This window comes from Syngnathus typhle, linkage group LG5 (assembly GCF_033458585.1).
Source record: "Syngnathus typhle isolate RoL2023-S1 ecotype Sweden linkage group LG5, RoL_Styp_1.0, whole genome shotgun sequence".
NCBI classification, from domain to species: domain Eukaryota; kingdom Metazoa; phylum Chordata; class Actinopteri; order Syngnathiformes; family Syngnathidae; genus Syngnathus; species Syngnathus typhle.
In genome coordinates, this window is record NC_083742.1 from 15,986,658 (window position 1) to 16,007,969 (window position 21,312).

General features: G+C 43.1%; 2 protein-coding genes across 7 annotated transcripts in view; one reads left to right on the top strand and one right to left on the bottom strand.

Annotated features, from left to right (window-relative positions):
* Positions 1-21,312, top strand: part of kntc1 (kinetochore associated 1) — a 23,624-nt gene continuing 2,312 nt past the window's right edge. For 3 of the 6 annotated variants that reach the window (XR_009714402.1, XR_009714401.1, XR_009714403.1), the window contains exons 1-62: positions 1-260; positions 341-477; positions 1,264-1,384; positions 1,663-1,778; positions 2,249-2,327; positions 2,464-2,541; positions 2,620-2,654; positions 2,729-2,839; positions 2,966-3,059; positions 3,490-3,542; positions 3,750-3,865; positions 3,956-4,025; positions 4,101-4,199; positions 4,494-4,537; positions 4,626-4,697; positions 4,783-4,858; positions 4,935-5,060; positions 5,188-5,354; positions 5,436-5,547; positions 6,474-6,617; positions 6,698-6,754; positions 6,822-6,893; positions 6,966-7,085; positions 7,168-7,311; positions 7,392-7,487; positions 7,739-7,842; positions 7,911-8,013; positions 8,238-8,372; positions 8,445-8,564; positions 8,847-8,919; positions 9,035-9,102; positions 9,182-9,429; positions 9,630-9,802; positions 9,899-9,999; positions 10,220-10,364; positions 10,447-10,503; positions 10,578-10,741; positions 10,831-10,935; positions 11,010-11,138; positions 11,217-11,333; positions 11,861-11,958; positions 12,028-12,220; positions 12,326-12,415; positions 12,531-12,699; positions 12,841-12,899; positions 12,987-13,203; positions 13,271-13,344; positions 13,811-14,021; positions 14,184-14,296; positions 14,401-14,456; positions 15,333-15,411; positions 15,477-15,601; positions 15,893-16,028; positions 16,104-16,199; positions 16,326-16,382; positions 16,453-16,507; positions 16,914-16,977; positions 17,054-17,183; positions 17,535-17,624; positions 17,915-18,069; positions 18,631-18,709; positions 19,304-19,378. Coding sequence is in view for 3 of the 6 variants with exons in the window: in XM_061278074.1 (XP_061134058.1) it covers positions 349-477; positions 1,264-1,384; positions 1,663-1,778; positions 2,249-2,327; positions 2,464-2,541; positions 2,620-2,654; positions 2,729-2,839; positions 2,966-3,059; positions 3,490-3,542; positions 3,750-3,865; positions 3,956-4,025; positions 4,101-4,199; positions 4,494-4,537; positions 4,626-4,697; positions 4,783-4,858; positions 4,935-5,060; positions 5,188-5,354; positions 5,436-5,547; positions 6,474-6,617; positions 6,698-6,754; positions 6,822-6,893; positions 6,966-7,085; positions 7,168-7,311; positions 7,392-7,487; positions 7,739-7,842; positions 7,911-8,013; positions 8,238-8,372; positions 8,445-8,564; positions 8,847-8,919; positions 9,035-9,102; positions 9,182-9,429; positions 9,630-9,802; positions 9,899-9,999; positions 10,220-10,364; positions 10,447-10,503; positions 10,578-10,741; positions 10,831-10,935; positions 11,010-11,138; positions 11,217-11,333; positions 11,861-11,958; positions 12,028-12,220; positions 12,326-12,415; positions 12,531-12,699; positions 12,841-12,899; positions 12,987-13,203; positions 13,271-13,344; positions 13,811-14,021; positions 14,184-14,296; positions 14,401-14,456; positions 15,333-15,411; positions 15,477-15,601; positions 15,893-16,028; positions 16,104-16,199; positions 16,326-16,382; positions 16,453-16,507; positions 16,914-16,977; positions 17,054-17,183; positions 17,535-17,624; positions 17,915-18,069; positions 18,631-18,700 (6,510 nt within the window). In the remaining 3 variants the exon portion in view is untranslated. Of the gene's footprint in view, positions 261-340; positions 478-1,263; positions 1,385-1,662; positions 1,779-2,248; positions 2,328-2,463; positions 2,542-2,619; positions 2,655-2,728; positions 2,840-2,965; positions 3,060-3,489; positions 3,543-3,749; positions 3,866-3,955; positions 4,026-4,100; positions 4,200-4,493; positions 4,538-4,625; positions 4,698-4,782; positions 4,859-4,934; positions 5,061-5,187; positions 5,355-5,435; positions 5,548-6,473; positions 6,618-6,697; positions 6,755-6,821; positions 6,894-6,965; positions 7,086-7,167; positions 7,312-7,391; positions 7,488-7,738; positions 7,843-7,910; positions 8,014-8,237; positions 8,373-8,444; positions 8,565-8,846; positions 8,920-9,034; positions 9,103-9,181; positions 9,430-9,629; positions 9,803-9,898; positions 10,000-10,219; positions 10,365-10,446; positions 10,504-10,577; positions 10,742-10,830; positions 10,936-11,009; positions 11,139-11,216; positions 11,334-11,860; positions 11,959-12,027; positions 12,221-12,325; positions 12,416-12,530; positions 12,700-12,840; positions 12,900-12,986; positions 13,204-13,270; positions 13,345-13,810; positions 14,022-14,183; positions 14,297-14,400; positions 14,457-15,332; positions 15,412-15,476; positions 15,602-15,892; positions 16,029-16,103; positions 16,200-16,325; positions 16,383-16,452; positions 16,508-16,913; positions 16,978-17,053; positions 17,184-17,534; positions 17,625-17,914; positions 18,070-18,630; positions 18,710-18,820; positions 19,159-19,303; positions 19,507-21,312 lie in introns of those variants that run through there. The other 3 variants (XM_061278074.1, XM_061278077.1, XM_061278075.1) reach the window with 3 other exon arrangements.
* On the bottom strand, positions 19,373-20,762 carry LOC133153863 (hydroxycarboxylic acid receptor 2-like). The gene has a single exon (XM_061278079.1). It carries the CDS (start codon positions 20,691-20,693, stop codon positions 19,719-19,721), a length of 975 nt encoding a protein of 324 aa, XP_061134063.1. The 5' UTR covers positions 20,694-20,762; the 3' UTR covers positions 19,373-19,718.

Genomic DNA, 21,312 nt, shown 5'->3' on the forward strand with positions numbered 1-21,312 from the left:
ACCTTCTTTCAGACATAAGGAATAATTGGCTACCAAATGGCAGTTATTGATCACAAAAGTTTAAAAATGGGATATGGGTACAATTTGTTTAGTTTTAGAACTACATTTTCGTGTAAGACCCTGGTGGAAATTGTTCCTGAAAGACCAAATGTAGGTATTATCATAACAGCTGGAATTGCCACCACCCGCCAAAATCTAATATTGAAGGCTGGAGTTATTCGACATCACAGTTATGTTTGTCCTTTAATTTCCGAAGAAAGGTAAAATTACACATCTCACAGCCCTTAATGTGTTAAATGGAGAAACTATACTGCTATAATTGTGTGTTAACTTCCCGAAGAGGCGACGATGTGGAACGACGTGGAGCTTTTAGTCAACGAGGATTCAGGCAATGTCCGCTTTGGCAGTGTATCAGCGGAGGAGAATGGCAGTAGCTTGTACCAGTTGGACACATTGGTCAAGGTGTCCTCGAATGAGGTAAAAAAAAAAAAATGGATAGGGCAGTCCTCGATCTAATATTGGTGATAGACCCTCCTTGTCGCCTCCCCTGCACGTGAGGAGGAAATCAAAACAAAACAATAAACAATATCTCTAAAAAGTATTAAAACAAATACCGGGGTTTTTCATGTATAATGCGCCCCCATGTATAATACGCACCCTAAAAATGGCATGTCGATGCTGGAAGAAAGCCTGTAACCATGTATAATACGAACCCAAATTTTGACTCCTACTTAAGTCCGTAAATGTAAAATTATTTCAGAAAAAAGATCATCTTTGGGAACAACCGGATGTTATTCTGCCGGTCAGTATCACTGCTCATGCGCTAGCAAACTCGATAGCGGAGAAATGTTTTGGATTTGTGTAGGGTACATTGTGACAGCAAACGAGCAGGTGATCGAGCAAGCGTCTGATACGAGAGCATTGTGTTCGTATGGAGCGTGTTTGAAGTGAACAGCAGAGAAGAAAGCGCATCTGTAATGGCGGCCTCCGTATCATATCCGGATTAAAAAAATAAAAATTGTACCCATGTATAATGCGCCCCCCAGATTTTAGGACAATAAATTAGTTAAATTTTGCGCATTATACATGGAAAAAAACGGTACATATTTGTTCTTAGATCCACGCTTTCAATTGGTTTTTACTATTTGTGGCGTGGCTAGTCTCTGGTGCAGTTTTTAAAATTTTTACTATAATGCCTATGGTGAGACATTTTGCCATCTTCGTTCATTAATGAAGGCTGACAAATCTTATTTTGCCTTGCAGGTGCAGCCAGAACCTCATCTGTACTCCATCACTGGAAGCAATCGGAGCGTTCTTGTTGCCGACAAGACGGTGGTCCTCTTTGCCGAGCGCTTCCAGACCGTTCTGCTGCTTCTTCACTTTAGTATGAAATTCACATCAGTTTTTATTTCAGATCCAAAAGATAAAATTAATGGAGATTGTCATTTTCTGGGCAACAGAGGTTGGTTGGCACAAAGTGGTGTGAGGCTGTTATTCTATTGTTCTTCATTTTCTGATCCTGAGAAACAATCGTCCTTGAACACCCATACTATGACGCTGGTTGACTTCCAAGTTGTTATTATTTCAAAATACATTTTTGTCTTTTGTATTATCTTTTTTTAGAATATACTTTCTCCAATTAAACGTTTTCCTTATCTCTAGAAAGTGACGTGGATGCTGTCGCCGTGTGCCTGGAGGGAGATTTTCTGTTAGTGTGTGAAAGAAACGGCAACCTGCACTTGATCTTTGTTCCACACAAGAAAATACTCCTCACCAGAGTATGACTTTTTTCCTGTCTCCTTGTGGTTGTGTAATGTTGTGAATTCAAAGTGGACATATGATACAAAAATGACTTCAATATAGTGTGTATATTATACATTAGTTTAACTCAGTGCTTCTCAATTATTTTCTGTTACGCCCCCCCTAGCAAGAAAAAAACTATTCGCGCCCCCCCTCCCCACCGTGACTATCCTAACTTGTCTTGTAAGTCGTAAAATGTTGCACTGTCGCAAACGTCACAGAAGTAACAATGAGAGCGCCACTGCCCCCTGCTGGGAAGATGCGCAATTACACTTTATTCTAGTACTGCAAAAAAAAAGCCTGTTCCCCAGGGTCACACGCGCCCCCCCAGGTATAGCACGGCGCCCCCCAAGGGGGGCGCGCCCCACTATTTGAGAAGCACTGGTTTAACTCCAAGATTATCCTACAAACAATGACAGATTTTCTTGATACGTTGTGTTTTGGTCAGGCTTTGGTTTGCAAACCAAACAGCGGTGACAGGAAAACATATTGTGCTCTCATCACAGAGGAAAGCAAGGTATCGCAAGGTACAAAGCAAGGTTTCTAAAACTCTGGGAATGGGTTTAACATGGATCACCGCCCCAATATACTGTTTGTCAAAATGATGATGTCTTTGCCTTTTTAGGGACTTTTGCTTTGGGTTTTCTATTTTTTTGTCTACAGGCCTGTACCATGTGTTTCTGGTCATAAAGGATGGCTTCTTCCATATCATCAACCTTAATTTGGTCAGAATCAAAACAGGTAAGTGCACAACATTGTTTATAATCTCAATGGCAGTCTCATGTAAGATTTTTTATTTCGGTTTTATTTTTGTTCCAGCCATTGAAAACATGGACATGGCCACTTTAAAAGAGGTGAGTAAAGGTGTTTTTCGTGACATGTGATTGCATAATTATTTCAAAAAATACTAACTGGGGAATGGATACAGCTTCAGAGTGTCATCAAGATTGACTTCTGCTCCACCGAGATGTACCACAACAAAGGCTGCGGCAACGCAGTTGCCTTCACTTTGGCCAATAAAATCCATTTATTCATCGGGGTGAGTGTGCCACTTCTGTGACAAGTCAGTACAGTTTGCTTAACAGTAATTAATCACTACTGTGCAATAATCAATTACTATTGGGCTCAAAGCCTTTGTTCAATATGTCCCCGCTGAATTCGACAGGGAGACGGTGAGCACGCAGTTACTCACTGGATCGTCGATTCTCATGAGTCCAAGATATGTCTCGCTCACTCCATGGACAATAGTTTGATAGCAGGTGAGGAAAAGTGCAACATTGACATGAAACCAGTTTGACCAAGATGTAGAGCATCCGGTGTGCTGTAGAGTTGTTGAGGGACTCCTAATAGAATTCAACAAAGACGTTAAAGTCCCAATGATCGTCACACACACATCTGGGTGTGGTGAAATTTGTCCTCCGCATTTAACCCATCCCCGTGTGATTTTGATCCATCCCCTGGGGGAGAGGGGAGCAGTGAGCAGCAGCAGTGCCGCGCTCGGGAATCATTTGGTGATCTCACCCCCCAATTCCAACGCTTAATGCTGAGTGCCAAGCAGGAAGGCAATGGGTCCCATTTTTTATAGTCTTTGGTATGACCCGACCGGGGTTTGACCGGGGCTTACAGTCTCAGGGCAGACACTCTACCACTAGGCTACTGAGCTACAATGACAGTTTTTCCATTTTAAAGGTGTCAAGAAAATGGTGGTGGTGGAAAATGCTCTGTACATTCTTGACACGGAGGTGAGTACAATGGCATACATTTACATTTTTGGTATATGAATAGTTATCAAAAAAAGGAGGCTTCAAGAGATGTATGCAATTTCCATTTGTGGTTTACGCTTAGACTCATTTTGTGTTTTTTCCCAGAATATTATTTAAACGCAGAAGATCTGCTTAAAAAAAAAAAACCTCCATTCAGTTTTGTTGCCTTACTTTCTGTTTTCTCAGGAAGTCCTGAGCCGTTGGGATGCGCATTTCCTGGTTATGGTTCACATCTGGCCAGATGTCGCTCTTCTCGACTTTCAAATAATCACAGAATGCGGCTCGGCGGCCTTGGTGGAAGGGTAAACGTGATTTTATGGCTTCAAAAAGCTTTCGTAAACTTTTGCCCAAACGTTTGGGATTGTGTGTTGATGGTGGCCATCTTAACTCAGTGCTGTTGCTGACAGTCAAGCAAAAGGCAGTGTGAAGATGATCACCCTGGAGAAGCAAAATAAGAGCCAGGTAGCCACAGCAGTTCAATGTCGCTCACGTTGTTCAACTTGCTCAACTTGAACTAGGATTCATTTATATTTTTAGATCAACTCCCTAAGGATCCGATGTTTGCCCTCCATGGCGGTTTGCTACTGCCTCGATGTCTCCTCAGTGTCCTGCCTGGTCCAGACAAATATAAGCATGGTGATGACTGTTCGCAATTTTGAAACTTTTTTTTCTTTTTTTTTTTTTTGAGCCACTGTCAAACGTGAGACTTTATGAGACGTGTACAGCCAATATTTTTTCATGAGAACATTGTTTTGTTTTAAGTCATAAATGATGTTGGTTACGGTGTCGCTAGCTAGACAAAACTATTGGGACAGGGTTAGAATCCTACTCTGTATTTGTTAATGCTACTCGGTCTTATGGAAAAAGAGTGACCCAAAAAACGTAGCCCTCATATCCCCACTTGTCAATACGTCAAGCTTTCTGTTTCAGGACACCATTTATTTGGTGGAGGGGATTCGTACCATTTCAGAAAGGTAATGGTTTTTTTGTAAGCCGGCATGACATTGACAAGCCAATACTGTGACAACCGCCCTTTCATATTGTACGTTTGCTCCATTGTAGCTGCAGCAGTCGAGGAGAAAGTGTTTCCTCCCTCATCGTCCGCTGCCTGACAGAGACTTTGCCCGAGAACAGGTTGGGTAATTTTTCTTTTTCATTTGTGCAAAATCTGACCCCAAACTTATTTAATTATAGCTCACTTGACCTTCTCTTCCACCAGGTTGAGCAGACTTCTTCACAAACAGAGATTTGAAGAGGCTGAACAGTTTGCGGCTTTATTTGAACTGGATTTAGAGGTATGTTAAAATAACTTTTTTGGTCTTTAATGTTGGTGAAACACTGCTCTGATTGGAAATGTTGGTTTTTGTTCAGCTGGTTTACAAGGTGAAGCTGGCCTTCTTGCTGGAGCAACTGGCCTCTGCGTCGGTGGGTGACTGCGGACAGGACGAATGGTCCGAACTTGTGGAGGAGGCCAGAATTAACTTGCTGAAGATTGCTGTAAGTGCCCTTCTGCTTAGACTTAGCTAGTTAAATGACCTCAGAGCCCGGAATAAGATCATCAGAAAAAGAACTCCTCAAGTACAGATACTTGGTGACTTCCCACCATTGTTTACATGTGGTCCAGGATGAGAAGTTTGTGGTGGATTACTGCATCAAGTGTCCCTGGCCGACCTTTGACACGGCGGAGAAGATGCTGAGCCTCGCCGCCACGCATTCCTCGTCCTTGCAGATCCACGAGGCCCTGGCCAGACTAGCGACCTTCTGCAGTCTTCACGGCCCGGACAAATTCAAGTACATGCTCGCCCTTTCTTGCAAAATCTACAACGTTGAGCTACATTTGCGGGGGTTGTTGTACGTTTCTGTTAACCACAGCGGCATCGACTGGATTGAGTTCCTGAACAGCTCGGACATGTTGGGAGACGTTCTGAGCCACTTGAGAGATGGAGACCTGTGGGGCGCTCAACTTCTTTGGCTGAAATACGAGGTAATGGGAGGAAAAGGGGGGCGGGGGGTCAAATCATTTTCCAAAAATGTGTCGATTTGATTCAATTTTTTTTTAATTTTCAACAAATCTTGTAGTTGGATATTTTTTCAAAGATAGATTGTATAGATTGATTAAAGGTCATAGTAATAATGATAGTATAGCTCTTCGGTTTGACTTGGACATCCACTATTTCATTGATTTTTTTTTTTTTTTTAAATTATATTATGTATTCTATTCGCCCTCCCTGCATTCATTGCAGCCTGGTGATCCTGAAAGGGGGATCCTCACATCTGTGGTTCCTTCTCAAGGTTTCTCATTTTACCCCTGCTAGGTTTTGTTGTTGTTGAGTTTTTCCTTGGCCTTTTGGGAGCTTAAGATCAGGGAATGCTTTGAGAAGAATTGTCAATTTGTTTGTCTATGTGAAGCCCTTTGAGACTGCTTGTGATTTAGGGCTATCTAAATAAACTTGACTTGATAGTTAAGTTGTGTATTTGTTCAATACAATTTAGTGTCAAGAAATATTGGTCTATTTTAGATGAAAAAAATCTAAAGTCTATTGCAAAACAAGCGTTCTTTATTTGTTAGCAAAAAATCATTCAGTATTGAGAAATAAATTGGATATTTTTATCTGGTCTTGCTGGGCAAAAAAAAAAAAAATCAGATTTGAGGGGCAAAAGTTTATAAAAACGTTTTTTCAAGAAAAATGGTTGCATAATTTTGAAAAACTCACAATGTTGTGACAAGTCATTTATTTGATTCGTTTTGAGGGAAAAATAATCCAAGGAAAATAAAGCGGTCCGCTATCAAGAGAAAACTCATATGAATGAGTGCATGGCGAGAATGAAAGGGATATCAACAATTAACTGACAAGATGTTCCTGTCAAGGATGAGATATGATTTGTTGTGGCTTTGTTTCTTGTCTAAAGGGCCACATTGCAGGCCGCTTTGATGAGAGCAAACTTGAAGCCGTCCTTGAGGCGATTCCAGAGGATTTGCCATCCCTAGACCTGTGCCCCTGGTTCAAGAATGTTTTTCTTCCTTTTGTCCGAAGAGTGCTTCCATCAGGACAGGTGGGCAGTATATCACCTCACACAAACAATGGGACGAAAACAAACCGGCGAGCTAGACATTTTTTTTTTCTTGCCTTCAGAAAATGCTGGCCAAGTGGATTGAGCAGAGAGCACGGAATCTGGAGCTGATGGAGAAGGTAGAGGATCAGGAAATCTCACACTTGAAGTTTGAACTTGGCAAACATTTAAAAAAATTTTTTTTAGGGCGCTTGGCCACAGAACGGACTGGCCTTGGCAGAGCTCGGACTGCCACCTTTATGGCTATGGCTGAAATCTGTAAGTTATGATTGTTATCTTACATTGTTTTCACATTATCACATCACCTGCTCTTTGCTTTTGCTTTCTCAGGATGACTACTATGCTTCGGAGGAAGTGGAGAACTTAAGGACCCTGGTTTGCAACCTGCGTCAGCTGCTGGAGCTCCATACAAAATACAATTGCAGTCTTTCGCTTTCGCTCTTTGAGAAGGTTTGTGTTTGATGTGCCAATGAAGCTATTTACTGCTCACACACACATGATGTCTCCTTGTGTTACGTTGGGACTGTATCAGGGGAAGGTACGCAGTGTTGCATTCCTCATGCTGGATAAAGCGGCAGCACCGAATCTGATTGCCGCCACAGTGGAAAATCACATCCTACCTTATGCTGATGAGCACGGCATTCTTTTGGATGAGCTGCTTCTGCAGTACATTCAGGTAATCATCACACCAGCACCTGCCAGCCTGATATCAAATAACATCAACTTTATTATTATTATTATCATTTTTTTGGTCAGGATATGCTAGAAAATTGCAGCTCCCAAACCAACACGCTTTTCACGGCATGGGAAGCCAAAGCAGTGGCGGTGCTGGGATGCATGGCAGATATGGATGTAAGTTGCATTACACAAGCACATTCATTATTCACAGTGGCATTTTAAACAACAAAATATACATTGTCATTTATAAGTAGAATGAATTTGTTCCTAGTCCAATCTGTCATCATCAAGAAAGTGCACCGTCAATTCTTGGGTGTTTGTTGTATGAAATGACCAATTTTAATGGTATTTTAAAATGGAACTTTGAACACTTGTAAGCCTGCTAGCAGTAATTGATACGTCCTGTGGGGACTCTTCCCCCACAGCTGAAGGTGGATGCTGTGTTGGCGATCATGCAGAAAGCTATCTTCCCCTGGAATCCTGTGGTGGAGGACCAGATTCAGCTGTACCTGGAGATGGAAGGACCAAAGTACGTCATCAGGAACCTCCTTTGGAATGGCAATTAAAAAATCTGTCTGATTTATGACTCGAACACAGGCAGGAGCTTTTAAAAGAGAGCTACCGTCTGATGGAAATCCGCAAACTTCTGTGGCGCTACGGGATCCGCAGTTGCACCCTCTCAAGCCCAAGCTACATTATGGTAAAATGTCATTATTTACTTATTATATTTGTATTTATTTCATTATATTATATATTTATTATTTAATTTTGGGGCGATGAATAAATCAAAATCAGTGAGCTTTCGTCAAAAGTCATAGCTGTTTTATCCCTCCCACACTTTAACTTTAGGCTGCATCGAAAATATGATTGTAAAGCAAATTTTCAGGTTGACTCCCCCTTTATCTGATGGGTTCTGTTTTGCAGGCGGCGGTTCGGTACATCTTGAAGCAGGACTCTCCAACATGTCTGCAAGACACCATAGCTCTCGCAGAAGCGTACAAACTTCCAACGTCGCATATCAACTACTTGTATCTCGTCCGGCTAATTGGCCAAGGCCAGGTCAGTGTTTTCCCACATTTTTTTTATTTATTTTATTTATTTGATTTTATTTATCCCTCGCTCCCTCCACAGAGCGACGCGTGTGTCACTGCGCTGAAGAGTTTGCCCCGCGAAGAGGTCACCTGCGTGATGAAGCGTCTCACATCCTGGGCACTGCTCAAGCTGGAGGAAGAAGACCATCTGTCTGATGAAGTAAGACTCCAGAACATACAGAAACCCCTCCTAATTAGTGGCGGTTAATGAGCAAGAGCTCCAAATAGCAAAACATTTCCAAGGATAGATGCCCCCACCCTATAATGTTTAAAATACGTTAGAAGCGAGCAGGCAATGGCCAACGCTAGCAACTGCTGCGCTAACTAAAATGTTGTTGTTTTTTTAATCTGTTTATTGAATCAATGAGGGTTGACTGTAATCAGATATTGTTTCCTGTACTTGAGTTAAAAAAATTGCTTTGATCCAATATGTTTGTGTTAGCACAAGAAGGAGAAGATGGTCATTGCTCAGGTGATGGTGGAGGCACTGAAATACCAGCTTGTCATACACAAACGTAAGTACCAAATTTCTTATTTCGGAAATAACTGGCGGTGACAGTGACACACTTACATTGAAAAGAATGTACACGTTTGCATTTTTCATCACACCCGCTGTAATGTCAACTGCAGATGAGGCTCTTCAAAGCATGGAGTCCGAAAACAGCCTTCATATGTTTAACGCAATCGCTCGCCTACAGGTGAATGCCACACGGAAAGTGTTTCAAGACCATGCCCTTTTGACTGAAGTCATCACAGTGCTTTTGTTTTTTTTCCCAGGAGGATTTTGATATCTTTTTGACCCCCACCAACTACGAAGATGCCGATATCCAGAAAGAGATCCGGGAGCATCACATCGCGGCACACGAGCGCGCACGTAGCGCTCGCCCGTGCGCAGCCATCTCCATCGACGCCGACCTGCGTCGTCTGGGTCGGTCGCTGCAGTGCAGTGAGCAGGAGCTCTGGTCTGACATGGCCTTGCGAGCTTTGGGGACGGGCAATGTGCAGGAGGCACTGGACATCCTCAGGTATGATTTGGTAGAGATACTTTTTTTCTTGTCCAGCCACAGCAATTACAAATTTGGAGTTTTTATAACATAAGTCATGCATTCCAAACTGTTTCGCTTGTCTGTATTCTTTAGTTGCTAAAAAGAAAAAAAAATTTTTTATGGTGTACTTCATTCATTTTTTTTTCTAAACTCTTTTCTCGTTTTGCCTCTGCCTTCAGCGAGCTTTATGAACATCACAATAACACGGGCACCGGCAAGGTGTTGTTCACCGCCGCCAAAACGCTGTGCCACATGCTAGAATCTGACGTACCCATGGTGCTGCCTGACGACACTGACCTGCCGGCCGTTATCTACCACCTCGCCTGCCAGGCCAGCACTGTGTGCCACCCCGGTAAATAAATAAACACTTGTAATTGTGTGGATGAATTTGCAAATATTGAGTTCACAAATGCTAAAGAGAAGTGGGTTGACTATTTTGTCATGACAGACTTGCTGCTGGATTGTTTGGAGCTTTGCAAGTCAACACGGCTCGCCATGGACATCTACCACCAGTGCCAAATATCGGACAGCTACGGATTTGTCGCCAAGGTCCGCATACTATTTAAAGGCGCCTTTTTTTTTTTCAATTCTTGTTTAACCTAAAAGGGTCTAATCCTTAGAATGTCAGCCTCTCAACAGTAAATCCTCTCCAATTTCTCTCGTCTTCGATGACAGACTTATAAATATTCTTTGTGTTGAATGAATCAGAAAAGAAAAAAGAAAAAGGGATATGCATGTTGGACTAACACATTAGATTTGTTGCATGCAGGATTTTGCCACGGACGCAGACAAAGATCCATCTTCTCAATGGTGTTACCAAGATGTCTTTCACGAAGATTGCATCATTTTGGACCCTGTGTCCGTGTTACCTGTCCAGTATGAGATCACCCACTGCTTGATACCTGACTCTCAAGGTAACGTCAAGAAATGGGGCAATAAATAATTGTTGACTTTGTCTTTGAATCAGTCCCTTTTGCTTGTTTCCCATAATTGCAGACAGCAAACTGTACCCCCTGGACTGTTCTTGCCTCTCTCACTGCTCATTCAAAGACGGTGGGTCCAGTCAGCCTCCCACATGACGGCCATTTCACTTTAACTGTAAGCTTGGTTTGCTCTTTGGTGTGCAGGTTTCAATTACTTGAAGCCCCTGCTGAGTCCACTGCTCAGCATGTTGCAGATGTTACAGGAGTGCAGTCAGCTGGAGCTGGCCCTTAGGGTGCTGGTCAACTCGTACGGCAGCTGCTTACAGCACGTCACCTCCAACGTCATGGACCTCAAGATTAGTGCACAGGCAGGGGGCGCCATACACAATACACTATCAACGGTAGTTCCGACCTACCTGTCAACACGCTTTCTTGTGCCACCTTTTTTTTCCTTCAGCTTTACGACGTAGAGGAAATGCGAAAGTACAAGGTGTCCTTGAATGAGTTGCGCAAGATCACCAACTCGTCCTTGAACTCCATCGCTGTGGCTCTGCTCAACAAAGTGAGAGCACTGCAAAAGAGCAAAAATTCATCCAAAAATGTCTACTCTGAACATCTGTCTGTGATATCCTGTAGGTGTTCAACTGGAGGATGGTGGATTGCCATTTGGCCATCGGGCTGTGCACGCTCCTCTCAAAGGAAGAGGTTCTTAAAATCCTGTGGAAGGTTATCGACAACACGTGGGAAAACTACGAGAGGATTTTGGTTCGCTAAACGTGTATTTTCACACCGAGGGTTGTTGTCGTTGACCGGAAAGGAGATGACGGTTTTGCTTTCTTTCAGGCTGTAGCCAGAGTCGGGGTCGAGCTTTGCGGCTCGTACAATCTCCCTGAGGAAAAGAACAAGTTTCTCTCAGTCATCACCGATGCTGAATGGGGCATCAAGCTTGCCAAAATAGAGGTACAATAAACCTTCACTTTTTGACTTTGAGCTTTGTCTCTAATCCTTGTGAATAACAATATTCAAAAGATTTGGAACCCCCCCCCCCCCCTGAATTAGTATTAGTTGATAAAGCCACAAACTGTCATCCATAAAAACACTTTGGTTATCTCAAACTCATCACAGCTTTAAAAATTGCAAATTACAAGTCTACGAGCTATAAGGTGGATGTTCTAGTCGATCATCTACCTTGATTGAATAAATAAAATGAAATGAGAATACAGTATATCATTGAATCAAACATCATAACATTGCAATTAAAATACAAAAGAATATCCAATAACATGAATAGCATGACACCATTCTCTTTCGCAAACAGCAGATGACACTCAAAGCCTTTAATACGTATTCTGATTGAAACTTTACCGTCCATTTCATGAATCAATTATTGAATCAATTCATAATTGAGCCGTTGACCCCCCAAAAAAAGCCTAATATTTTCGACTTTTTGTGAGTAGTGATTAATCTCACGTTTTTGTCTCTTGCAGATCTCCATCCACCCTGTTTTTCACCAGCCAGCAGAGTTGATCCCTGTTCTGGTGAAGAACAAGAAGATCACTCCCGAAATCCTTCTCCAGTACTGCAGGTCTCTAAAATGTCCGCTCTGAAGTTTGTCAAACTCTGCTCTCTCACGCTCCAACTCGTCTTCCTTTAGAACGTACGGTCTGGACAGCGACAATGTCATCAATCAGTATGTTACCACCGTACTACTGTTCCATGATGAGGAAGGGGAGGGACAGGCGCAAGCCTTGTGCCATGCAGAGGCACTGGAGCGGGCCCTGGGCATCATCCCCAAGTTGCGCCAAACTCACGAGCTCATCGGCAGTCTGTCAGCTGCCATTTTTAAGGTTTGGGAATACAGTGAAGCCTTGATTATTGATTTGGGTCGGGGGATAAGTTCTAGACCAATAGGTGAAATACACGCCTTCATCACTCGACATTTTGTCCCTCAGCTCAGTCCATACAATTATGAGAAGATCGAGGTGGTGCTGAAGCTCTTATTGGCTGCTGATGAGAACGTTGCAGGCTTTTCTGCCAGTCAGGTAAAAGTAAAAAAAAAAACCACAATGGTTCTCCCCGTCTATGCTTAGCAGTGTGAAAGAAAAAAATGGTGGAAAAATCTAAACGGGAGGTGATTCCTTGTCATGTGGTCCACAGGCTTTTGGCCTCCTGCAGCACTTGAAGTCGTACAAGCGTCTGGCTCCTCCTTCAGATGTGGAGCACGCATACCTTCTGGAGAACAACAGCCTGCCACCGACCCCTCTGGATGCTGTCAGGTTGCCTTTCCATCTGCTCTTGCAGAAAACACACTACTGGAAGATCATATGTGAGTCCCCTGTGGAATAACGGCACAGGCAAAAATTGTATTTCTAAATTAGAACTAAACCCAATATTCAGTCTTAAAGAGACACTTTTTTTCCTGTAGTTAAGTAAAATGACAAAAATCAAGTTGTTTCATGTATTTAAGCTCCAGAGCTAAGTGAGGAGACCTTCCCAACTCTTCTTCTAATCAGCAAACTGATGAAGGTACTGCACTTGAGCTAGCCTCAAATTAATTTCTGTGTGAGAAATGAAATAAATAACCGCCCGTTTTTTTCCCTCTCTCCCTGACAGGTGAGCCTGGACAAATTTTACATGTTGGCAGTCAACCAGGTCTTTGATGCAAAGATGAAGCCCCTCGTCCTGGAGCAAAGCAAGAGAGCTCAGGCTGCAGGCAAGAAGAAGGAGATCCAAAAAGTGGCCATGACCCTCATGAAGTACATTCGTTGCATCAAGAACCGGGAATGGGCGGCTGCCACGGCCCTCAAGATTACCCAGGAACTGCCTCCAGGTTTGACCCGCTCATGTGATGGCCCAGTATTCCTCAGCATGTAGACCCGGTGTCTTCTCCTCTGCAGGCAATGAGAAGACACAGTCACTTCGGTTTTGCTTGGCCATTGGAAAAACGTGGCTCGCGGAGCCAGACATTGATGTAGGTATTTCTTCGTAAAAGAGGCTGTGTGACGTGGTCTTAGAATATTTTGTTTGATTTCATTTTCCATCCATCCATTTTCTATACCGCTTGTCCCCACGGGGGTTGCGGGCATGCTGGAGCCTATCCCAGGAGTCATCGGGCAGTAGGCGGGGGACACCCTGAACCGGTTGCCAGCCAATCGCAGGGCACACAGAGGCAAACAATCTGACGCACTCGCACCTAGGGGCAATTTGGAGGGCTCAATCGGCCTACCAAGCATGTTTTTGGGAAGTGGGAGTAAACCGGAGTGCCCGGAGAAAACCCACGCGGGCACGGGGGAAAAGATGCAAACGCCACACAGGGAGGGCCGGAGATGGAATCAAACCCTCACCCTCCTATCTGTGAGGCGGACGTGCTAACCAGTTCATCACCAAGCCACTCTTGTTTAACTTTGTTTATTTTTTATTATTTTGTTTTACTGCAGGATGCCATGCGGACCCGAGGGGAAGCTTTCACATCCAAGGTGCACCTGCAGCTCCGGCGTTCGGCCACAGAGAGCGCCCTGATGCCCACTCAGCTCAACACAGCCGAGTACCTCAAGCTCAGCGGCGCTCCGGACAAACTCATTACGGCCCTCTACGAGCACAGTAGCGTGGAACGACGCTTCAGAGACTCAGGAGGGCATGCGTATCCTGGTGCGTTAGCTGATTATGCAAATCACTTTCAGTAAATCCTCCAATGATGAAAATTGTTTGAATAAACAATTCCTACAATAAAAACTAAAAGTTTTGGAAAATGTAGGGTCAATAGTTGAATTTCTTTTGAGGGAAATTATTTGAATTGTGCCTGTGTTTCAGACATACATGCTGTGGTGAAGGAAATTGTCACCATCAACCAAGTGGATCTGTTGAAAATCCACAACATGCTCCTGGAAAAGTGGCTCTGCAAAACGGGTTCCGTGTTGGCAAAGGTTTGTTTCCCTTCATCTGACAAACCGTACACACTCGATGCTTTGTCATGAGATTTTCCACGCCTTTCTTTTCTGCTGTTTTTATCTTCTGCCTGGCTCAAAAGGACAACATCCACCAGGAATGCGTCCGCAACGTTGAAGATGACATAGACTTAATGAGGTAACTTTCTTTACTGCAGCTTTTCTCTTTTTAGGAAAGTCTATCATCATCATCGTCATCGTGTGTCTTACTTTGAGGGAAATACAGATTTTTCAATCCAAACGAAACATCAAACAAAGTAGTAAAAAAAAAACATTCAATCATCTAAATTTTGCATCGGCTTTGTATCACTACTAAAATTACAAATTGTCGTTACTTTAAAAGAATTACACTGTATTATTATTATTTATTTTTTTACCATTTGTTTTTTTAAAAATATTTTAACATTTTTTACTACTCTCAGCAGCCACAGTTTTGACTTTTTTAGAAAAACAACCATTTCATATAAGCTTCAATCTTTTCTTTTTAGGAAAATGTAACATTATTACCGTATTTTCCGCCCTACAAGGCGCACCTAAAAATCAAAAATTTTCTCAAAAACCAACAGTGCGCCTTATAGTCCGGTGCGCCTTATATATGGACCAAATTCCTAAATTTAAACTGGCCCAAAGCATTGTGTCATGAAATCAATCATAAGTGGCCCGCTGAAGACTATGAATCATGACTCAAAAAGACTATGGATCATTATTTTATGATTATAAAGTAATTTGTTCCGTCTGAAGTTGAAATAAAAAAGATAAAATGGAGAATGATTTGATTTGGATTAAAAATCTGACATGATGCATTAATGGTGCGCCTTATAGTCCGGTGCGCCTTATATAAGGATAAAGTTTTAAAATGGGCCATTCATTGAAGGTGCGCCTTATAGTCCGGTGCGCCTTATAGGCCGGAAAATACGGTAGTTTTCTACTCAGGAAAGATTTGAGTGACATTTAACGTGAAGCAATCAAAAGGATTCGGTTTTCTGACGGCGTCCATACGATTTGTTCCTGTCAGAGTGGTGCACATGCTGCAGTCTCAACCCACAGCCAACGCCGTGTGCCTTCTCAGCTCAATCCTGACTGCCGAGACTTGGGTGAGTCCTCCGTTGCGTCATTTGCGTTAATGCTCTCTACCGACTTATTGTTTTCCTACCTGTAGCCTCTCAGCAAATCCGGCCCCCGGCTCACCTCACGCCATCGAACCCGAGCGCTCCTTTGCCTCGTCCGTCTCGCCGACGCCGACACCCTGGAGGCCCAATTGAAGATCCCGAGGGAAGACCTGGAGTAAGTTGATTCTGTGTTTTTTATTTTTTTTTTATTTTGTGAAAGCTGGAGATATTTGTCACATCTACCCTCGACTGATTCAAGTTATTCCAATTCCAAACTGTTCACCTCATTCAGAGCATCTTCACATTTCCACAAGTCTTTGCAATCAATTCTCATTTCAATTCCGTTTGTATCAATTGCACACCATCTGACACTTGTTCCATTATGTTACTTGTTCCATTTTAGTCCATTTCGTAATTTCTCCTGAAATGTTACAAAAAAAAAAAAAAAAAAATGATGTACTTCCAGCAACTACCTGAAATGCTACATCTTTGTGTCCTGGCTGGAGGCGCTAAACATTCCCTACACGGTGCGGTCATTCCTCAGCAGCCCCAAAGAGGGCTTGATCAAAGGTCTGTGGAAGAATCACAGCCACGAGCCACAGGTACTTTCCGCTCGCTCTGAAACGGTGAAAGCCCGCTTCGGCTCGCTCCCTAAGGATAAGCTTTTGTGTTTACAGGCAGTGTGCTTGGTGGCAGACCTGTGCCTGGAGTACAAGGTTTATGACCCTCAGCTGTGGAACGGCTTTCTTCAGAAAATGCTCTGCTTCAACTTGGTCAGGACATTTACATTTGATATAGCTTCTTCTGAGGTTTTGCTACGAGTTGTTTTGTTTTTCCCCAAATGTTTATAGCTATCGTCAGGGTCCGTCAAAATAAAACGTATGCCCCTCTACCCTCAGATTAGCGACCTCCAGAAGGTGCTGGAAGCAGCGGTTGCCGTGCCAGCCTTGTGGGAGGTAGCATTTCAAAAATCAAAACAAATAACATCTGATAGACTTCATGAGTTTGGCTCTCTCTTCTTTCCAGATTTCTAGTTTCTCCAGGACCTGGAAGAGTCTGCTGCTGGCACCTTTTATCACAGGTAATTTAATATTCATAATAATTTCACGTTTGGTTCGTCGTGTTCATCACAAGGCATTTATAAGCGTATTAAAACAGATTTTCTCAAATATTCTTTAGTGCCTGTTGTCATTCTCTCGCCGTCTCAAAACGGGAGGCTCACTTTGAGGGAAAGAAAAGAAGACTTATGAGATGCAACGCTCGAAAAGTTACTGTGTAACTGACACATCAAGCGAAATTTGAATAAACATTCTATATGCTAACACCGAATTGTTATTATTTCATCTATCAAAAGTCAGCTAGCCTAACGCTAACACACAGTGCTAATGCTACCATTGATGTAACTGTAATAAATGATAGATTTACTCTCTTACTATAATGCTGTTAGAGTAATAATGTAGTGTACGGCATTCTTGTTTTGATTCCAGCTTCTTTACCCTTGAGCGTGGATCAACAAGCAACATTTCACAGGAACTTTGTTCTCCTTCTAAAGTATACTCTCCTCTTCTTTTTATTTGTACTGTATAAATGCCGTGTGGATGTGGATTTATTCATTTGTTTTGCCAAGGTGCCCGCTGTTGTTCAACATGGACTTGATTGGAATCGCCAAAGGCTTTGCCCAATTCAATCTGCTGGCCTTTGCCCTCGGAACGCTCCTGCTTATTCCTTGTGTCAGCAAAAAAGATCAGCAGGTTCAGGTGAGCAAGTAGTGGGGGTGTTGCAATCAGGGGTTCATGTCGCACATTCCAATTCTGGTCATGTGGATTAGCTGCGCGCTCCAATTTTAGTCCTGCTCACTAATAAGTATTTTTATAATTGATTAATCGGTCAAACAATTTGTTTGTTTAATAATTGCTAAATCTGATTTAAAAGAAAGCACCTGTCTCTTCAGACCCAACCTGCTGATTTTGGGTCTTACTTTTGGCTCTAGTCTCACCAACGTGTCTTCAAAGTCTCACTTGTGTCTCATCAAACCCGACCATCCGATTTTACTGTTAATTTGCCAAATCAATTCCTATTGGTGGAACATCTGCTTGCTTTTTGTGCAGGGCTTTCTTCGTGTGCACGACCCACTCGCTGTACTAGAACAAGAAGAGAAGCTCATGAACACGGGAGAATTTGCCGGAATCCCCTCACAGGTGAGTTGTAGCCTCATTATGACTTTTTATTGAATTTTTAATGGAACTTCCTGTTGCCAAGCGGTGTCTTGGGGTAAACACTCGCGTGTCAATTTATCTCTTGAGTGAGTGAAGCTGTGAAAGAGGAAACGTAAAGCTGTGAAGCATTCCGATGGCAAGAAGATTCTCAGGCGGTGAAGACACGCGATAAGAGTGTTATTGTTCCTTACCTGGTAATCGGGGCCCAGAATCAGATGACTGGCAAAACGCTTGAGAGGGGGTTTACTGTATCATGTCCTCTGACCTTTCAGATCAGGGACACCGTGCTGACGTACATGATGCAACACGACCAACACGTCCAACTCGTGAAGACCAATCACTTCACGCACATGAAGAAGTTGATGGCGACCAACGGCCAACCGGAGAAAGTGAAGGACCTGATCAATTATCTGACCGGCCACAACTGGTAATTTCAATTTCTGGTGTTTGCTCGGGGCATTGCCGTGACAACAGCTGTTATGCAGCTTGCTCAACAAGAAATTTCCTCTTTCTTGATTGAGTAATCCCCACTTGGTTAACCGCTTGCTTATGGTCAGCCGGTGTGAGAAACCACGAGAGAAACTTTGAATGGAGTCTTAAATGTCACATTCATCTGGAAATTTTTCACAAGTTCTCTCAGACCCCAAAGCAGAAGTTAGGGTTAGTCTTCTCTTTATCTTTTCATGACAGACCTGCAACTTGTAGGTCTGATTTTTAGTCATCTGTCTCTCCACAGACCCACTCTACTGCTTTTTTGGGTCATTTGGATCTGATTATTATTCTTAACCCGTCTTTTTAAACGGGACATACTGAGCCCATGTAGCTCCTCAAGACCCAACTAACCACTCCTTTGAGTCCTAATTATTACCACCTATTGCTTGTTGGTGGAATTATTGGTCCCTCTCCCAATAGGGAGAACATTTTTCCATACTCATAAAGTTGTTGAAAGTTTGACTGTTTCTAAGTGATCTGATGCACTCCTCCGCAGTCAGGAAGACGCTCACTGGCTGGCTCAAGAGTACATGAAACACAGACAACATGGAAATGCGACAAACTGAGGTCTCCAGGTAACACAATTATTGATCACTCACATAAGTCATTGAAAAAAAAACATCTTTTAACTTTGCCTCACAGCCATTTTGGTGTGGAATTAAGACGCAATGCTCTTCCCCTTCTAGGACCTTCTTACGTTGCAGAATGTTCGATGAGTTTCTGCCCGATATTTATGCTACTGTTCGTTTGTATTCCTAACTTTTTTTTCCTGTTCCAATAAATGTTCCCACTGTTAAGTATGGTGAAGGGCAGTCATGTTTTGGAGCCTCTTCCTGATATAATAAAAGAGATTATCATTATGTGTAGGGCCGCTAAAGTCAAGATGTCAGAAGAGGCAAACTCTAAAGCTGCCCGTTTAAAAAGTCAATCTTGCAAAATGCTGTATGCAAACAGTAGGGCTCAGATAAAGTCTGAATTTGCATATGATACTTAGGTTCTGAATAAAAACAAAAACAAAACCTGAGATGTTTGTGGGGTTTTTTTTTGAGTGAGATAGCGTTCCTCTTTTTTTTTTCTTAATTAAAAAATATTAGCATCTTTATTCAGAGAACTTTATTCAGAGAATTGAAAGTATTGCTTTCCCTGAAATGCACCATTATTTTTTTAAGGTGTGACCCAAAAGAGGAAGTGTGCCGCTGCCATCACTTGAGTGAATGAAATTTGATGAAACAACACAGTTGGAGGTGACATTGTGCTTTTTAATATGTTTTCCGTATTTGTGAAGTTTTTGCAGAAGCAGTCAAAGTGCCGTATAACCACTAATAGTGCCTTACTGGGCACTGTTTTTGAAATAACAAATAAGTTGTTCATAGTTCTCAGTCTTTGGTATGTTTTTATTATTAATTATCTTTAAATGTCTTTACCATCAAATCTCTGAATTCACTTTTGGGGTCTTTAATGAGATAAAAAACAATTTTTAAGAAGTTCACAAAATGTTTATATTACAGATATATGATCATGTAGATGTGCATGCAGTGAGCCATATTAAAAAAATAATAATAATACTTTTGAGAAAATGCACTGCTAAATCTGGCTGCACGACTGCGACCCAGTCTCCCTGGTCCTCTTGTCTGTGCTTTCGGTGGGCTCCCCCAGGGGCAGGTTCAGGGACCTCCTGCAAATGTTCTTGAAGGTGGGGCTGGAGAAGTAGTAGACCACCGGGTCCAGGGCGCTGTTGAGATAAGTGAGGCTGACGGTCATGTAGAAGACCACCGTGAGGTCGTCCATGGCGTCGCACACCTCCGACTCGGGTAGGGTCTTAATGGCTTCCTGGGTTTTGATCCAGATGAGAAGCTGCGTGATGTTACTAGGCAGGAAGCAGATGGCGAAGAGTATCACCACCACAGTGATGAACCATAACGCTTTCCTTATCTTGCCGTGCTGGCTTATCTGCCGTCCCCGCAGTTTGGCTACGATGCGCACCGTGCAGAAGAGAATCACCAACAGCGGCGTCCAGCAGGAGAACAGGAAGTTGAACTTGTGCCACAGCCGGTTGCCCTTGGCCTTGGTCTCCACCAGGAAGCTCTCGCAATAGTCTGAGCGATGGTTCTGCAGGGTGAGGGCGTTAGCTGTCATGCACACGGTGAGCAACCACAGGGCGGCTGCGCCGCACATGGCCTTGGAGGGGGTCAGGGAATTGACGCGGCTGTGAGGGTGCACCACTCGGATGTAGCGGTCCACGGCGATGGCCATGAGGAAGAGTGTGCTCCCGGTGCGGTTGAGCGCCAGCATGAACTGCGACACATTGCACATCGTCTGACCGAAGTGCCACTTGATGCCCGAGCTGTAGTAGCTGGCTCGGAAGGGCAGAATCATGTTGAGCAGGAAATCTGCGATAGCCAGGTTGAAGAGCAGCACTGTGCTGCTCTTCCACGGGCGCAGGTGGAAGCAGAAGATCCAGAGGGCAAAACCGTTGCTTAAGGCCCCCAGGATGAACTCCACGGACAGGAGCGTGGGAAGCGTCCGGACCAGTAACGTTGAGGTGAAGTTGCAGTGCATGTCAAGGGAGCCAATGAAAAATGCTGAGAAGCCAGAGAGCAAATGTTTGGCCCCTCTTTAAGTCACTTTGGTGTCAACCCGCACAGGAAGCCCCCCCACCCCCAACCCCACCCCCCTATTGCTTCTGCTTTTTGGTGTTATGTGATGAGTAAACCCACATGTGTGAAAATGCAATGAGAGATTGCAAGGAGAGCGCAATCTAGGACATTATCACTGATTAGGAAAAAAAATGACCCTTTTTTTTTTTAACGCTTGGATCCAGCTGATCAATGGTAGACTCTTCAAATGGCAAATTATATAGTTTTAATAACCACATTTCAAAGACAATGATGACAGTACGTGCTGTATTCATAGAATGCTGACTACAGGATATGTCAAAGTCTGCTTTATTGTCAATTTCTTCACATGTCAAGACATACAAAGAGATCGAAATTACGTTTCCTACTATCCCACGGTGACAAGACATATTACACATTCGAGTAAACGATACAAAAAGTAAAACTGAGAAGGCACATACAATGAATAACTAAGAGCAATGGATAAATAAAATAAAGAAAAATGAAGCAAATATTTCAAATGATATAGAGGCCCAGATGTCAAATATGGTGACCAGATTCTA